Source organism: Oryzias latipes, chromosome 13, assembly GCF_053564925.1.
Source record: "Oryzias latipes strain Hd-rR chromosome 13, Olatipes_Hd-rR_3.1".
Classification (NCBI taxonomy): Eukaryota; Metazoa; Chordata; class Actinopteri; order Beloniformes; family Adrianichthyidae; genus Oryzias; species Oryzias latipes.
This window is the reverse complement of record NC_136249.1, coordinates 21,293,365-21,312,025: the sequence shown is the minus strand read 5'-3', so window position 1 is coordinate 21,312,025 and position 18,661 is coordinate 21,293,365. Positions and strand designations below refer to the sequence as shown.

At 35.9% G+C, this 18,661-nt stretch overlaps 1 protein-coding gene across 7 annotated transcripts in view; it reads right to left on the bottom strand.

The window, feature by feature from the left end:
* The window catches only part of dock10 (dedicator of cytokinesis 10), a 64,880-nt gene that overhangs the window by 21,807 nt on the left and 24,412 nt on the right, over nt 1–18,661 (bottom strand). For 6 of the 7 annotated variants that reach the window (XR_013647146.1, XM_078929653.1, XM_078929651.1 and 3 more), the window contains exons 2-11: nt 12,040–12,159; nt 7,388–7,474; nt 6,180–6,262; nt 3,887–3,959; nt 3,524–3,685; nt 3,122–3,256; nt 2,785–2,971; nt 1,813–1,898; nt 296–379; nt 23–181 (exon numbers count right to left, since the gene is read on the bottom strand). Coding sequence is in view for 6 of the 7 variants with exons in the window: in XM_078929653.1 (XP_078785779.1) it covers nt 23–181; nt 296–379; nt 1,813–1,898; nt 2,785–2,971; nt 3,122–3,256; nt 3,524–3,685; nt 3,887–3,959; nt 6,180–6,262; nt 7,388–7,474; nt 12,040–12,159 (1,176 nt within the window). In the remaining variant the exon portion in view is untranslated. Of the gene's footprint in view, nt 1–22; nt 182–295; nt 380–1,812; nt 1,899–2,784; nt 2,972–3,121; nt 3,257–3,523; nt 3,686–3,886; nt 3,960–6,179; nt 6,263–7,387; nt 7,475–12,039; nt 12,160–14,018; nt 14,196–18,661 lie in introns of those variants that run through there. The other variant, XM_078929654.1, reaches the window with a different exon arrangement.

Here is an 18,661-nt window from a genome sequence, read left to right as displayed (position 1 = left end):
GTAGTGTGTTCGCTTTCCTTACGTTGGTGACTGGTCCGTTTTCAGTCTCAGTGACACAGCCTTGTAGCATGAGGTTGAGTGATTTGCATGTTATCATGAACCTTCTGCCCAGCTTCTCCTCAAATGGACCAACTGGTTTGTTGTCTGATGATGAATGCTCATTCCGTGGACTCCTCAGGACCTGCAGCAGGAAAAACACAGTTTTACTTTGAGAGATTTTTTTTTTAAGAAAGTGCAGCAATTAATCAAGTCCAAGTTTCAGGTTGTAATGGATTTAATGTAAAAGAATTCTTACAGGCGTGTCAGGATCAAGAGAAAAAAGATTCAACCGCTCCTCTCTTCTGGCAGAGCGAAGTTTGTCATCTGTCTCTGAGATATACTGTGAAAGGAAATGCAGCAGAAAAAACAGGAAAAGACCATTAGAGAATAACTTGGGGAACTGTAATATCTTGAGAACTTTATTTGTATGATCAGAATGTGCTTTGATTTTTTTAAAATGTTGCCTTACTTCCAGTAGATCTTCACTATTTGTTAGAGATAAATTTGCCCCGACAATTGTTGAAATAAACAGGAAGCACTAGTATTTTTAAAATGGCAAACTAGATCCGAAGTATAATGTATATTATATTGCAGGGGGGAACAAATTAAAATTTTAATAAGTCCAGTTACAAAAATATCTTCCATATCAAGGTCAATGCGGTATATTTGGGGTTCATTTCAGTAATATTTATTTTTGTGTTCACATTTACAATACCAAAGAGAAACAACTTAAGCATGGATTACAAAAAAAACAAAAAACAATCAATAATCCACTTTCCTTCCCTTCGAGCATGCCATGTCCACTCTTCTTTAGTATAATGTATTCCAAGATTAACAGTACTGCTACGTTTTGAGAAGAGGTTATAATAACCCAAACACTGCTATATTTTTCTCACATCCAACATCGGGGAAGAATCACGCTCAACAGTTTTATGGTTGCCGGGCTACCTTAACTTATTTTGCTTCTCTAGTAATATGCTCATATGCTTGTAACTGTAGACTTATACTCCGTAAATGATGGCAACTAGTTTAATTTAATTTAGTTGTTGCGTTGCGCTAGTAGCGCCGATTACGTACATGTCCGCCCACCAGACGATAATTACCAATCTGGATTACGATCTGCCATTTGGTGATATCTACTACACTGTTGCTGGATAAACGTAATTGTAATAAACTGGACTCCGACAATGCCTTTTAAACAAGCACAAAGAAAAAAAATTTTTGTTGATTGTTTGTCATTAAAAGCAAATGTTACCATCCTAAAAATACATGAACATTTAAAAAGTTTAATTGTCGTTTTTAAACATCTGCAATACTTCTACATTTACCCATAGCAGCAGCAACTCACAAACACGTCTGTAGCAGTTTTTGAAAACATTGTATATGTTCTGATGCAAAACTAAAGTAGCAGCAAAGCTACCACTACTGTTGGAACTACCAAAAGAAATGCCCTCGTGTAACTCCCTACAATTCCATCATAACAACAGCAATATACAAGTTTGCCCTTTTTGTAGACTCAGGTTTATTTCAAGGACTCTACTGAATCAAACATTTTGTAGGTGTATTTTAAGTATCTGAGAAGAGCATTGTATATTGGACAACTTCAAATTCATTAACTACCCAGCAACCAGATGAGACTGCAAAAGGGGGAATCCTAGCAGGCAGGAAACAAATGAGATCATTGACAAGCGTTCCAGGACTTTTTGCCACAGTGGTTTTAGGTACGTAACATATCTTCAGTTTTCAAAAGTATACGGTAATAAACAGCAATACCTTTGCTAGCTCTGGGTTTATGCCATTCTCTGTGGTTTCTTCATTGTCCTGCAAACTACAGTCATTTAGCGACAGGTCAAACACATCTGCAGAGGGAACAAACACAAATGTAGCTGTGAGCCTTCTTCATAAGTAATGACTGTCATTAATTGAGGCAAGAGAGTGTCTCTAAGCGATTTGTTTCACATTATAGTCTATGCATTTTTTAAATGGGCTAAGAAGTACATTAGGTGCTCACTAAACAGAATCTGCAGAAGAAATATTAATTTCAGAGTAAAATATTCCTGCATTTGTGGGCTCCATGGATAATAGTAAAGACGGGGTTTTACAGAAATATAGCCTTCATGGTGCCTAAAGCTACTCTTCCCAAAGGCCATTGTGGACAAAATGGCTAATTAATGGTATGCCACTCGACACTGCACCCTGATTTATAGATGTTAACAGACCATAGATCCATGACTGCTGAAGCTATCACATCATTCTTTCACTTCTTGCTGATTTCAATGGTCTGTAAGTGTGTTATGTTTGGTTACAGAGTGTGGATTAATGCCCAGACTAACAAAGCTGCCACATGAGGTTTCTTGATATAAAAAATGGGTGATGTGCCCAAACAAAATACGCAGGGTCTGGCTTTATGAGATTACGTTAATCAACAATTCCAAACCAAGCAGAAATTCCTAATTAAAACATGGAGCAGGAGAGGTATTGTTTGTAAGTCTGGCATAAGGGAACAGATTTTTTATTTGATGGGATACAACAGAAAAATATCCTCTCCTCAGGGGAAATCCTAATTTATCCACATGTTGCAAAAATATAAAAATGTCCCTTTCAAATCTATTTAAATACTATTTTCTCCATAAAATGAGCTTTGGTGTGGGAATTCACTTTTTTTTTTAACAGTTATACATCTTAACACACACTATAGGTAAATACTGGGGATTACTGAATTGGGAAAAATATGGCATATCTCACCCTGTCGATGATCAGTAATTTCCAGGCTCTTGCGGTCTGGAGCAGGCCCGTCTGGGGGGCTGATCTGCAGGATGCGGGTTAACGTGCTGATCCACTCCTCCATGTCCTGCTCACTTTCTGCGGCCAGCACAAAGTACGTAACTTCATTCATCTTCAGCTCAAACGCATGCTTCCTCAGGCGGTTGTTCTTTTGGAGATACACAGAAAAAATACAAAAGCCCAGTCAGGTCTGAAGTAACCACGAAAACAATACAGTGTCTCATCATTAAAGATAAGATGTTTTATTCGACAGAGTAAAAACCAAGTGACACATTCTTACTGTGTCATTGCAACCCACCTGTACAACATCAGTGCATGAGTCAAGAAAGATGCATCCTTTGGGTTCCTTTGAGATTTTTTCATCTTTGTAGAAGTTCATGATGTAGGAGTTATCTGTTAGCTGAGTGAGCTGGAAATATCTCCTCTTGAATGACTGCATAAAGACAAGTATGTTTGAACCACAAACTTTAAGCTTCATTTTGAGAGACAGGCAACAACTTTAGGTGAACACAGAAAATACATGGGGATGTCTTTAAGATTACAAATTCATGGTTAACAGTTGTGCCATTAACAGTCAGATTTCAGGTCAGAGCAGAGTTAAGCCTTCGACTTTTGAGCTTGGAAACCATAGACCACCTCATTAAAAGAATAAAAATATTAATTTCAGAAGGCCAGAAGGACATTAGAGGATATTACTCACTCGAACAGTGATACTATTGTTGACAGTGCTGTTGAAGTTCCCTTTGTACAACCATCCCGATCTAAAGACACCAATTCCTCCTCCACCACCTCCCCCTCCTCCACATCCTCCTCCACTCCCTCCACCACCTCCACCTTTAGAGGAGGACAGTGAGGTGGTGTCCTGTAAAACAGATGCAATCAGCACTAAATACACTGAATTTGTGATAATGTTTTTACCATCACGGAACCAAACAACAGAAATAGATACTTTCACAACTCTGAACTAGAACCCTTCCCTAGAAAAATGTCAAAATAAAAAATGTTGAGGACCAAAAAAACAGATTTTTTTTACTGAAACACACTTTACTGCACCATTACTAACCTCATCTTTATCCACATCTTCATAGTCAATCTCAAAAGAATGGGACGGTAGCTTCTCTGCTTTGTACAGTTTTCTACAAAAACGTGGAGGAAGAACAAGAAGAAGCTTGAATCACATAATCGATGACCATTTTTCTTTTTACAGGAGGACCAAGAACTGAATTTATAAATTTCAATGGTAGAAACAACTACAGGTGGGTGACTCTGCTCCATCGCTCTCTGTCGGGAGCCAACAATAGGTGCTCCTTGGTGCATCCCGGTCCACTGATTAGACCAGCAGACTCGTTTTTGTGTTTGAGCTGTGGGGTGAAAAGTCTTTGTGCATGTGTTGTGAGGTGCAGACAGCAGGGCTGCAGTCTTCACAGGGTAACACGTGAACCACCCAGTGCTTAAAGTCACAGTGACATTAAAGCTGACAAACAAAATGATTTGTTGGGACGCTTCAAAAAATTGTGGTTATGGGGCGGCGACCTGAAAGAATGCCTCACTGTCTAGAAGTCTTTCTGCTCAAACCAAAGAAGGGACTCAAATTGTAAGTTCCCACTGTAAAGAGAAGAGTTTGTTGCTTCATCTGCAGGAGGATCCTTTAACACTTGGTCTACCGGAATTCCACTACTACTAGAATGACTTTGGCAGTCTTTTTGACTGCTCTGACATTATTTATATTTGATTTAGATTATACTAAAATTATCTTAGACTATGTGGTAAAAAAAGAAGTTAAAAACCCATCAGAACATTTAAAAAAAAACTATAATAACTGAGTGCTCCACTGCCATCAAAGCATTGTAGCCTGACTAGTTTTATATCATGGAACATTCATGTTATCAGACCTTTTCCAACTCATGAGAACATTCAGAATTGTCATGTTTGTTCTAATTGTCATTTTTGTCTCTCTTGGGTTTAAAATCAAGCCAGAATTTGATTTTAGCTTTAGATAGCATTAAAAAACAAAAAAACAAGGAAAATGTAGCAACTGGTGAACTACGACACTCCCTTGTAAAAAGAATGGAGTCAATTAAACTGTTATGGTCATTCAAGGTACGAATACTCCGATCTCTTTTGTGTTGTCATGTTTTAAGGGTAACAGAATGTTAAAATAAAATATACACACATTAAGGAAAAGTTAGGGTTCTATTGGTCCAAAAGTTTTTTTGTTTTCTTTTTAAAGTTATGATGCTGCAAGATGCTCTGTGAGACCCACTAAAACTCTAGTTGACTAACTAGTAGCATGATGCACTGTAAGTTACAGGCTGACCTATTAAAGGGATGTTTGGATGAATTGCGTCAAAAATATCACTAAGAGATGAAGAGAATTTAAAGAATTTAAAGCATTTTGTATAATTGTAAAGTAAATTAAATCAACTTAAACTTAACTAATATAATGAATAAAAACTGTATTAATGTACAATTAGATGGATGGTTCCAAAAATTGTTGACTGCAAAGTAAAGAAATATATGTACAAATTTACAAAGGTCGGTGTCAGTTTTTTTGCTTTAATGATAATGGCAGTAATCAATGGATTAATTACAATCTAAAGGAGTTCCACCAGGTATTGTAATTGAGCCAGCTTAATTCTCTCCCTTAATTATTCAGTCATTCTGCAGAAACCAGCAGCACAGTGACATTATCACATTATATTTTCTCTGCTACACTATCTTGTGTTTCTTTTACCATTGCTTGTTTAAAAATAAAATGAAACCTCAAAGTTATTTACACACTTCTGGTGAGTGCAATCATGTTTTGTGAATTCTATTTACAGTGCTAATAATTTTGCAGTAAACCACTCACTGATCATGAATTAAAGAAGACCAAAGCAGTTTGAGCAACCATGCAAGTACATAAGAGCATAGGGTTGGGAGATGTAATCTTGTTGCCAGTCCTAATGTCAGCATGTATTTTTTTTTACTGTTTAACAAGATAACTTCAGCCACAAAAAGTCCAGAAGTCAAATATAGCGTACTTTTTTAAATGGTTAGTGTAATGCTTATTGCAAGACAAAAAGAAAGAATGAGCCTTAGACACGTTTCTTTACTGCTTCAAAAAGCAGTAAAGAAACACACTTTAAATTAGCTATGGGAAAATACTGAAGACATTCAATAGCAATTAAATTGTGTGCTATTCATTTGTTTTGACTCCAAAAATAACTTTATGGTTACTTACTCTCAATGTTTCTTAGTTAGAACAAAAAAGCTGTTTTTATCCTTGCTGACGTATTCAGTTATAATGGAAAATCTACAATTAAAAATAAAAACTCTGCAAATGGTTAAAAAGAGCTAGAGGAAAAGTGTATTACCTTGGCAGCAGACGGTAATCTCCAGCATAGTCATCATACTTAAACTGAACTACATTTAGTTCAGCGTTGTAGTACTTGCAGGCCTAAAATAGAGGATTAAAAGTTAAAAAGACAAGTTGTGTCGGAGTAACAGAGTAATTTTAAGTGTTGACTCTTAGAGAAAATAATAGCTAGAAATGATCTGAAAACCTTTTTTTTTCCATCTCTCTAGAGTCTAGCATGTAGTATTAAGTAAAATGAGTTTTTTTTTTATTTGTTCCAGCTTTGTCTATATTATAGCAAAATGTAAGGTTTGAGGACATTCAAAGAGGAAAAAGTACAACTCCACTGACACACATTAAATATGGACTGAGCTCAAAGACGAGCATAATTTATATCAAGTTTGTTCCAGTTCTAGTTGGTACACAGAGGAAGGAGTCTGTATTCCCAAAACTCTGATTTTAAAGCATCTGCAAATGCTATTGAGCTGAACATATAGAGAGATTTATTTCATATAACAATTTAGTTTACACAGTCATCCACTGTGGTTGTTCACTTTTAATTTGCAGTTTCAATATGAAGAAGAAAATGTATAAAACAGCTTCCGTGAATTTGCCAAACTCACCAAGACTGGAGTACACTCAATTATAAAAGGAACTGAATTAAAGCTCTGTCTCTTAGGGCCTATAGTTTCTTATATCTCCAGGGATTAGTTGATCTGGTTAAAATACAGCACCCAAACTACATGTGCATTACAGTGGAAATCAAAAAAGCTGCAGGGTAGTTTCACATCCTGTCTGTTTGCCAGATGACGTCTGAAGATCCGGTTCAATCTATTCACTTTTATCAAATGCAGATATAGCCATGAGAGCATGTACACCATTGCCTTAACAGGTTGCAAACAAATCAGGCGCATTACGTCTCGTTTCCAATGGGCTGTGACTGTCTGGGGGGAAAAGGGGGTTAGGGGGATTCCTCAGCCATAACTGAATCTTTGAAACTGCTGCTGGTTGATCGGAATGAGGGCTTACACGCACACACTTGATTTATTTCAGATGTTCAGTGAAACCACAGAGTATCCAGTATCAGGAAATCCCATGTTGGGTGAAACAACTGTCTAAACTGGCCAGTAACCACCAACTAAAGCTAATTCCTCTTTAAACCACATGAACTTGGCTTACATCAGATCTAATGCAAAAGAAGAAACAAATGCGTCACACACATCATACCTGTCTGACCAGCAGACATTCAGCCTGTTCTGCCCCCTCAGGAACAGAGGACTTGAGAGTTCGTCTCTCCTGAGGCACAGTGGATACCTGAAACATCGCAGGATATTAGAGTGAGAAAAACCTCCACGACATTCAGCTTGTTTATGAAAAAATATTGGAAAAGTTACACATTTGATTACATAAAGTCTCTTTAACCTGTAACTGTTTCATTTTGAGTGATTATTTTTTAATTTACTTATGTATGTATGAATTTTATTATTCTTCCAATCTCATTTATATGTATTTATTTAGGTTTGAAAAACCAGTTGGAGCCTACATCCTTAGTGTATGGTCACAATTATTCAAGGAAATACTGATGGAGATATTTTTCTTACCAAAAGTGTGAAAACAGCTTTTACAAAGAAAATTACATAAGTCTGAAGCCAAACACAAATTTGAGTCTTTTATTGCTCTGAGGATTTATGCATCCAAATATGATGTTTTTTGTTTAGTGTATAATAAAGTTGCAATAAAAATGGTCAAAAACTTTCCGTTTGGTTTGTTTCTGAGCTTAACATGGCTACAGCTGCTTTTCTGATCTCATTTCAATTTAACATGTTTCATCTGAACTTCTGAATTCAGAAAATCCCAAACTGTGATAAATCAATCAGACTATTGAGAGGCTGCTTGTAATTATTAACCAATTATCTGATGAAAATTTTAAGTGTGTCTGACGTGCTTCAGAGAGAAGACAAACAAAACCACTTTCATATTGATGTGTAACAGGAGCCATAATTATTTTTCATTTAACTACAGTTTGTCGATGAAGACTCTCATTCATCCAGGTTGATTCCATCATAGTAGTAGGTTTAGGGGCTGTCACCTGGACTTAGTTTTAAAAGTTAGAAGACGTTTCAGCTTTTGTGTACAAAAGGATTGAGATACTTGCTGTCACATTTGAACGTTTATCAGAAGACTTATTGAGGCCAGAAGACCGAATCTGTGAATATCTTTCTAACTTTACCGAACTTTACCGAACTTAAAACTCTGAACGGGCAATGAGCATTTCGGATGTAAATATGTTGGATTTACATCATCCTTTATTTTGTTCTGGACACAACTGGAAACACAAATTTATATGATGGTTTCCCAGATTGTAGCAGCATTTCCGCCTTCGGCGATCATGATCGGGAGCTTCGCGCTCCACTATGCGAAGGCAGCTGCCGGTGCCCGGTCCGAAGAAAAAAGCTTGGTTGTCCGAAGGAGGACAGCAGAAGGACAGCAGAGGGCGTAAATGCTGCTACGTAGTCCTGAGAAGCTGTGTAAAATCATCAGAAGTTCACAACCATCACAAAGCCATCTTCTGTGCCACTAACAGAAAGCTACTCCTGGTATGTCTGTGTCTCTTAGCAGCCGCACACACAGAGAAAGCACTGATGTCATCGCCCCGCCTCCCCGCTGGAAATGCTTTTTCGAAATGAATATTGCGACAATGTTTGCAGGGTGGATGTGACAACACAAATGCAATCCCCTCTTTGCATTTTTGTTTTAATTATGACACAGAATAAGCGGTTTTAAAGTATAAAATGAAAAAGCATTTTGAAGTATTGCTTTATCATTTGAATTTTGAGTCAAAAAATGCAGCTTCATCTTTAAAATGAAAAAGCATTTCTATTAATCCATTTTAATTGTCAAATTAGACATTTCTAAAGGAATTTTGCTACACATTTACCAGAGAACCTTTTGAAAATGAAATGTCAAATACCATTTTCATTATAATTTTAATTAAGTGACAGAATAAGCGATGTTAAGAAGAAAATGAAAAAGCATTTTGAAGGATTGCTTTTTCATTTGAATTTTCAGTAAAAAAATGCAGCTTCATTTTGATAATGAAAAAGCATTTCTGGTTTTGACTTAAACCTACCACTATGATTATTTACAGTTTGTCCGTATGTCTGTGTTTCTCCACTGTATTCTAACTGCACCCAGGGCTGGCTAACCCTGGTCCTCAAGAGCCACAAAACTGATTTCCAGCTCTCCCTGTACTGCGTGCTGGTGAAAGGCTTAATCAGCTGTGTTCGGTCAGTCAGAATCACCTGAGTCAGCTAGTCATTGGAAAGCTGAGCAGGCAAAGCTGGAATGCAAGCGACGTGGTTGCTCTTGAAGACTAGGCTGGATTGGACAGCTCCCTTCGGCTTGTAATGCTATCTCTGCAGAGTGTCGATTGTGTTTAATAAATATGCTCTTAGGGTTCACAAAGAGGGAATAGTTTCACCGAAAGAACAACTTCATGCGTTCGTACTTCATGCATATTAAAAATGTCATTCATCTATTGGAGCACAATGACAGTAGGCCCTATCTCTAAACAGAGGGATAATTAAAAGATAGCCTTTATTTGTAAAAATAATCTGGTCATTGATTGATCTTAATTGGATACAACTTGACAATAATATAACACATGTCGTATTATACTCAATCTGTCTTTTTTATTAGATTCTACACCAAAACTTAAGTAAGCAAGAAAGTAGTTTGGGCTGATAGTAAATATCGACACCTCTACAAAAGTTGAAATCATTAGGAACAGTCCTTAAACCTAACATTGTTAAATGTGGGCTAAACTAGTGCTACGATGACAAAAAACAAAGGGAAATTAGTGTATACTGGGAACATAAAAAAATACACATAAAAAATTGATCTAGCTCTGGGAGTTACGGCAAACCATGCACAGATATGAACAAGATTACGTTTGTAAAAAGATTTAAAAAAAGGAGAAGTAAATGATCCATTTCTGGCAAACTAAGTCAGTTTCTCTTTCTGTTGTGCTCTCAACAGTCTGATCTTTATGAACATGTGATGCCCACAAAAAGACCTCCAATCACAACCGGGTGTAGCTGAACCACATCGACCGATGTGTGTTGTGTGCACTAAACATATGATAACCCTTTCTTAATATCACTGCAAACAATACCTGAATAAGACATTATGACACACTTTTATTTAACCCTAAAGAAAAAACATTCAATAAGGCTCCAAATGCTAGATTTTAGGACTAAAGTTGTTATGTCAAAGATATTTTGTTTTTGTAGCTTAAAATTTAAAGTGCCGTTAAGAAAAAAAAAGAGTTTTTTAGTTTAAAGACATTTTCATGGATTTTTTTAAACGTCAAATAAATAAAAATCCAGATTTTATCTATTTATGTAAAATAATTGGACTTTTCTGTATTGCTACGGAGTTGAATCTCTTTCGTATAGATTTGTGGAGCATGCATCAAAATGCGTATCAAACCATTTGAGAGGGAAAGATATACACCCCAGGTTTTATGCTACAGTCCATTCTGCTCTGAATGTATTAATTTTCACATCACTCGACAGTAAACCAAAACATAAGGATTTCTTCGGAACTCAAAATGCACGCTTATGTAAAAACAATTGTGTGGGTATCAACAAAATGATGGACAGCTTGTTATTGGTGTGTTTTTTCACTTTTCTAATGGTTTTTGCAAAGTCAAATCAGTCATTTGTTTTGACACTCCTAGTCATTAACTCGATCGTCCTAAAATCTAAAAGCTTTATTCCCATCATATATGGGAATAAAATGTATTAGGCTTTGTTATAGTTACTGTGCAACAATTCACGCAGCCAGGTAATTTCAATTTTAAAAATCTGTTTTCAAAAATAGACTACTTATACCTGTCAGTTGTTACTATTATGAAAAAGTAGTTACAGTTGTTTGTTGTTAGTGTTGAATAGTGATTACTTTGGCTCGCAATTTTCACTTTCAGGTGTAGTACCTGACAGTTTACAGACATGAAGAAAACACTTTGCTGCCAGATAGTCATGAAAGACTGCAGTACCATACATTCAGCTTTGTGATGAACAGTAGAAGAAGCTTTTACCACAGACTGATAACATGATCATTGTCATGTACAGAATGTACAGAAAGCAAACAAAAAATGATCTCTGTATCATTTTCTGGGACCCAAAGAGAATTGAATTTTTTTTAAATGTATTGGTATGGTCCATCTAATGATATGTGACATGGATTATTAATATGCTTAGTTTGCATTACACTCCCTACATCTAGGCACCAGACAGAAAAAGAGAGTAAAGACAGCTGGTTCATAGTTGCCTACAATAAAATAATGAATTCCCGTCAGACCTAAAGCTTTAAATCTGCATATGTAGTCAACTAACAAACCTGCATTACTGTTTGCTTTAGGACAAACAGTCATTCAAAAAAGAAAGAAACTAAGCCTTTAAAAAAATCTACAGCCTTAAATATCAGAACATTGAAGGTATCTATGTAAAACATGATATTTTGAAAGCTTGGTGTTAATGCAGAGCCAAAGAGTAAAAGAGTTAGTAATGATTCTCTAGATGCAATTTTGCACTAAGCCATTTCCAAGCTATTTGAAATCCATAACTCTACAATTACACATATTATTCCCAAGTCGAACACATTTCAGGAAAGAATTCAGTCTTCTCCAAAGTGAAAATTGATCGTGGATTTAGCTGGCATTTAGAAAAAAAAGTGAGCCATAATGGTTTGTTTGGAGACCTAGAAAATGCTGCTTTAGATGGTTGCTAAAAAAATTGAAATTAACAGGTTTTTTTTGTAAATTATTGAAAAAGATTTCTTATAATTTCTTGTTGAAAAATTGAAAGTATACTTACTGAGAAATCATTGTCAGGAAACAGATACAAGTCCCTTACAGGGTCTTCCTTTAACTCATCCCCTAGTTCGGCGATGACAGCTTCATAGTCGAGAGGATCGATCACCTTAGGCTTCTCTTGCTGCAAGTCAAAATGCAAAGACTTGTTTAGTATTCAAGTGGAACTGTGTCAATATTGTACTTCTGTTTCAAAAATGATCCAATGCAGAAACAGTACCACATAGAAATTATAGTACAATGGTCTAAAAAAAACATTAAATGATGTGCCTTTTGAAATAACACCAGAAGAGCTTTAAATTCCAACAAAATGCTATAAATGATCTGTAATCAACACAAAATATATACAGAAAAGGACAGTGGAATTACAAATCACTAGAATATGTAATACAAGATGTTGTATGATGTAATACAAACATGCATAGTATGTGTATAAATGCAAAATAAAGTCTGAAGATATGACACATTTGTTCAAGTTTGACATTCAACATTCTCTGACTTTAAACAAAATGATAACTTTCTAAGTTGCAAATGAAACTTAGACAGAAATGACATGGAACCCCCCCACCCCCCCATAATGGTGAAGGAAGTATGCTAAAAAAATATACTGAACAAATATACTCCTTCAATTGGAAAGTTGTCATATTACATTATGAAAAAATATCATGTTGCTGGTCTGTAAAAATAGTGACATTTCTAGTGAATTTCATCATTAGGAACTAAGTAAGGTGTAGAGGAAGTACTGTTGCTAAGTAGCTTAAGTGCAGCTCTGGTAAACGCTATTAAACATTACAAGGTTCAAGGCACATTTTCTTGCTACAATTAGACAATAATGTGGAGCAATGCTCCACTAAAACCATATTCATGCTTAAATATAAAAAGAGAAATTTAAATATTAGAAGTTATGCCTTTCACTGTATAATGGCCCCCCACTAATTGACCCTTAGGAGCCATACATCCATGACGTTTTTGTATGTTTACTTCTACATAATATGTACCACTGTCTTAGATTGTGTGCATTTTATAAAACAAAAAAAACTATGACAGAGAACTGTGGTATATAATAAATATTTTAGAGAATTGAGAACAGTAAACTGTAAGGTGGAGCAGGTTGTGGTCAGAAACAGGAAGTTGCTATCTTTTTTGGTTCCCACCTCACATAGCTTACAACCAGGTTTTACTCTTCACATTTGACCTTCCGAAAGGGGCTCCTTTCTGAACACCCAAATGACAGTTCAGAGCCCAGACATGAACCTCACAGTTACAGAAAGGAAGTGACCAAGATTCAACAACCATAGCCTCTTTTCTGTTTTTCCCACTGCCATCTGTAAAAAAAAATAGGCTACATAGGCTACTTTCCATGTGGTTTCTAGTTCCTAATTTCCGTCAGATCTTTGCTAGCATATAACCATCTTCTAAGTAGATGTTTGTATAAGTAGAAATTTAGAAGTCTTTTAAACCACTACACACCCTGATAAAGGAAGTAAGACAAAGTTAAATATCTTATAAACTGAGTTCAACATATTGAAGAAAACAGAACATGACTAATCAGGAACATTATTAAACTTTTGTGGCAGTGGAAACAATTATAATCTATGAGACTGTAAAACATCGGTCAAGTCATTTGCAGATGAGCACACAAATTGTAGGTTTTGTTTCTAAAATTGTATATGTGTCCTAATCTATGTGACGTTGGAGTAAAATGTGGAAAAGAGAGTCTGCCTCTTGGCAAATACAAAATAAAGAATGCAATTAGATACAATTAAGTGTCAAGTTAGACACACCCCGCCTCATCAAAAACACACATTAAAGAAAGGGAATATAAATAAAAATTAAACTTAGTAAGTTTAAGTGGGCACTGACACCACAAGCAAATCATTTGTTAATGTTCTGAGTGTTTAAAAATCACCATATGGTAGCTGACATCAAATTTTAAGCAACAGCCGGCAAGTATCAAACAGAATAAAACTGACGAATACGTACAATACTGATCCGGTTGAAATTCGCACGCACTCGTTTGCTCTTTATTTTCTTCCTGAAGGTGATTTTGCTCCTGAAGCTCATTGCACAGGTTACAGTCCTGCCCCAAATGAAAAACTAACTTGAACTACCCAAAACACGCAGAACGGACATGTGCTCTTTCAGAAGCAGAACTAACAATGTATGGGGTTTTTTTGTCAGCACACGTGGAAAGAGAGGAAGTTGTGTGGTTTTCGAGCACACTCACCACAGACTCATGAGAGCTACAACAAAAATCCACCATGAAAATAAATCAACCTTCCAGAATCTCCAGTACACACATTAATTTAGTATTGTTGATGCTGTTTGAGACAATTTGGCAGCTTTAACTCTTAACCTAAACCAAACAGTTGTGAAGCATAGAAAAAAAAGTCAAACTGCATGTGTCTCATCTTTCTTTGGCCTAAATGTAGTTCAACATCAGATGGTTGTTCTCTATGACAGACGCCCAACCCTAAACAAACCATTAACTTCCTGTTCTACATCCCTAAATAAGGCTGTCTGAAAACAATGTGTGCACGCACGAAAAGAGCTACAGTATTAACACATACTCAATTCAGCACAAATAATATTTTTGTATTAAAAAAAGGTTCATGCATTACAAGGGAAAGCCAATCTGCAGCTGGATGGTGTCTGAAAATAGTTAAACACTGATTCTACCAGCCTGTTACTCAGCAGCAGAAATAGAGATGCCTGCCAAGGGGGACAAACTTTTGTTGGTACAACAAAAACTTTTATTATTTTGAACCAATTCAATTGGTTTCAACTTGTTTCATGATACAAATGAACCAATACGGAAAACTGTCACAGGATTTATGAAGAATGAGGATGTAAATACTTGATACAATGCAGTATCTGCAAGTGTATATTTATATATATATATATATATATATATATATATATATATATAAATTTTGGCTCTATAATTTGCCTTTAACTGCTAGTCCATAGTCCAGTATGGGGATTAGCCTGGAAACCCTTGTAATGATTGGTAACGTCTAAAATAATACTCTAGGGGGGGCAGCTGTGCTGCAAAGGTAGAGCAGTTGATGCCCAACCAGAAGGTCGCTGGATTGGTTCCCTGTCAACAGTCATAAAACTCATATGTCAAAGTGTCTGTAATGTACGAGATATAAATCAATTAAAACCCACACACAAGTCCAAAGTTACACACAAACAGGCAGACACAAGTTTCAAATCAACTATTTTACACACAAATGTTTTGGGACTATTTAGTCACCATACTTGAATAGGATTTCTGCTACCATTGCTGGAAAAAAGGACAAATGGGATTGCATCAAACTAGGTAAAAAGGTGTTTTATTGGTAGATTCCAGATAGCAGTGTAGAGATTAGGATAATCTGTTCCTATTGGAATGAGTTTGACTAAATTTAAATACTAAAGTCTTAAACTCTTTGAAATGAATTAGATCAAGTAATTTCATGATTATAGCGGAATATTTTTTTTGTAACTTGGCATTTCATAATTCAGTATTAATTTAGATTTTTGATAACAATAGTACATTAAAGGCTCAAAAATGTCTGTGTAATTCCTGGAATTTACGGCTTATAAACTATAAATGAAATTAAATTACTCTTACTTCAATGGAAGGCATAATAACCCTGGCAAAAGTCTATTTTGCCAGGGCATATTTCTATAACTGGTATCACTGCACCTTTAATCTAAAGACAAATGTGTGTTGGGTCTTTGCTAAAATAGCACAAAAACAACATGATCTAAAATAAACAAAAAAAAAACTGTCACAAGTGCCTTTGTTTTCTTGCACCTGTTCATTCTCTTGAGGCAGTTTCCATTGTTGAGACATCTAACCAGATACCTTCTATATGTCTGCTGCCATAACTAATAGACATCTAAAATGATTTAACATCTAATGATAGCAATACTGTGCAATTTTAAGAGTAGAAACTGTGTCCATTGACATGAAAATTGCACAGTTGAACTGCACCTGTATGGTATTTTGTGTTCTTAAACTGCTGTTGCACACTTATGCAGACACTAAATTTTTGTATTAGCATGGCATTTAGACTGAAAAGGTCAGCAATCGAACCACCAACCTTTAGATCAGCAGATAACTATTATGCTGTCTGAGTCACAGCTACTCTGGGTTATACAGAAGCCAGGATGGGGGGCATGCAAAAGTGCTAAAACTACATAGTTGAAACATGTTGTTCACCTTTTGGCATAACCCTTCAGGGGTCGCCACAGCAAATCAGCTTTCACTGAGTCGCACAGGTGGTTTGGCAGAAGTTTTTACGCCAAATGCCCTTCCTGACACAACCCTGTATTTAATCTGGCCTGTGGCTACATAGTTAGGCGGCCAAAGACCCACACTGGATGAAGCTCATCATGCCCGCTGGGAATCATACCCTGGTTTCCCATGCGCCAGTCATGTTTAACTAAATATTGGTAAATGTTTAAACATGAGCAAAGTGAACTTGTGTTTGCTTGTTTTTGTAATCTTGTCAAAAATAAGTTTAGTCTTCTTACTTTAAGATGGGTTAATGAAAAGAAATCTTACTACTTTAAAGAACTTCAAAAATGTTTGAGGTTCTTTAAAGTAATTTTCATTGAAAAGCTGAACTTAACCTCCAAAATATTAACATATCATAAATGTACTTGCTAATCCAAGAAAACGCTCTTTGTTAATAACATGTTTATGCGTGGACCTAAAATTACAATCTATCTTAATTTAAGATATATTCACGTAACAAAAATCAAACCCAAATCTACAAAACGTCTTTAATATGCAGTATACCAGTAAGTATTATCAGAATTAGTTCAACTGCATATTCTTATTTATACATATTTGTCGATGCAGTTAAGGATTAGACTTCTGCTGTATAACACAAACATTAAAAAGCCCAGAGGACATCTTTCATATCAACAGATGTCTACACAGGAAATGCCATAAATATAAGATGTTTAATATATGCGAAATAGTGCCGTGTCTTTATAATTTTCAATTACATGTAATGATTTTTGTTACTTTATTTCTACTGTTTTACTGTTTTACTACTTTACCTTAATTGCAGTCCTATAGTTTGTTCTTACACTCCCTTCATCTGCCAACCAGCTGCTAATACTCTTTCCTCTAATGTTTTTTTTCATCCTTTGAAAAATTGCAGTAACCTTCACAGCTTTTTATTATCTCTGTTTCTCTTCCTAAAGGTCCCCCTTTAACATCTCTCCTTTAGTCACCAAGCCCTTTGTTTTTCTGTCCCCCACACTCAGCAGGGATGAGGAAAGTGGGTGTTAATGTTGGTAAACTACAGCTGGATGGAGGGCACAAATAGAACCCTTAATTGTTGTGCTCTCACATAATGGGGAGCTAGAAATTCTGTTCTAAATTAGTCCTGTAGAATACAAGGAATTAAATACAACAGGAATGAGCACAGCAAAAGCAAAACAAAAATTAACCTAAAAATGACAATGTTGTATATATTACACAAGCTTGTAGATTTATGAGACTTAAAGAAAGGGTAAGAAAAGAAAGAGGGGGAGCGGAGACAGTCAGGGCTTGTGCTACAGATTTATAGAGAGTAAAGTGTGGACAGAGACAGCTGCTGAGACGACAGAGCTCAGACAGAAGCCATCTGCTTTATATTGTTGCAACAGTACAGTGGGACTAATGAAGATTCATGCCTACAGGAGAAGTCACTCTGATCTAACAAACTGTTTCTTTTTTAGGGATAACTTGATGTGTTGATTCACCACAGAGTCACTGGTCCAATGAAGCAAAAAATAGGAAGCTGGTTGAATTTTTAAATCCGATGCCTGGAGGGTTTATATAACATGGAAACACTGGTGTCAAAGTCAAAAAGGTGGCAAACAATAAAAACTAAATCAACACGCAATGTTGAACAGTTCCTTATTACTGTAGGATATAGTATGACTGGGATATTGATTATCCTTTGATTCACAAATTCAATGATTTACGATTTAACAATACCGAGATTTTTCAGACCATCAGGTGCAATATCTGTGAACTGAAAATGAACAATCTATTTTCATACATAAGGCACATTGGATTTTAGGTGCACTACACTTCCCAGAATTCCTGGAGGGGCTCATGGGCAGACGATTGGTCAGTGGGGTTGATGAGAACCTTTCCAAGCAAACTGCTATTTTATACATGCACCTATTTCATCTCCACTATTTATGGCTGATGTCCAGGAAGATAGAGGGATATTTAAATTGAAATTGAACAGATTTGGAACTTTCATTAGTAAAATAAGAAATACTTACATTAATAGTTACCCGAAGACCGTTTATTTGCATTAAAAATACAAAGAAAATCACTAAAAAAAGATAAATTATTTTGATGAAGTGATATTGTATTTTTTAACTAAGGGTTGATTAAATCAACTGTATAAAACAAAACATTGAATATGTGATCAGTGCAAATAAAAAATATCATGCTAGCATGACATTTATGTTGGCTGAAAAATGTACTAGCCTTTATTTATGCAAACATATTGTTTTGACAGTATGTCATGACCAGATGACACTTTCCATGCCGCAGTCTCATTTTATTCACTGGTCTGTTAGTCTCTGGCCGAGTGGCAGCTCAGTTAATTGGCTGCATC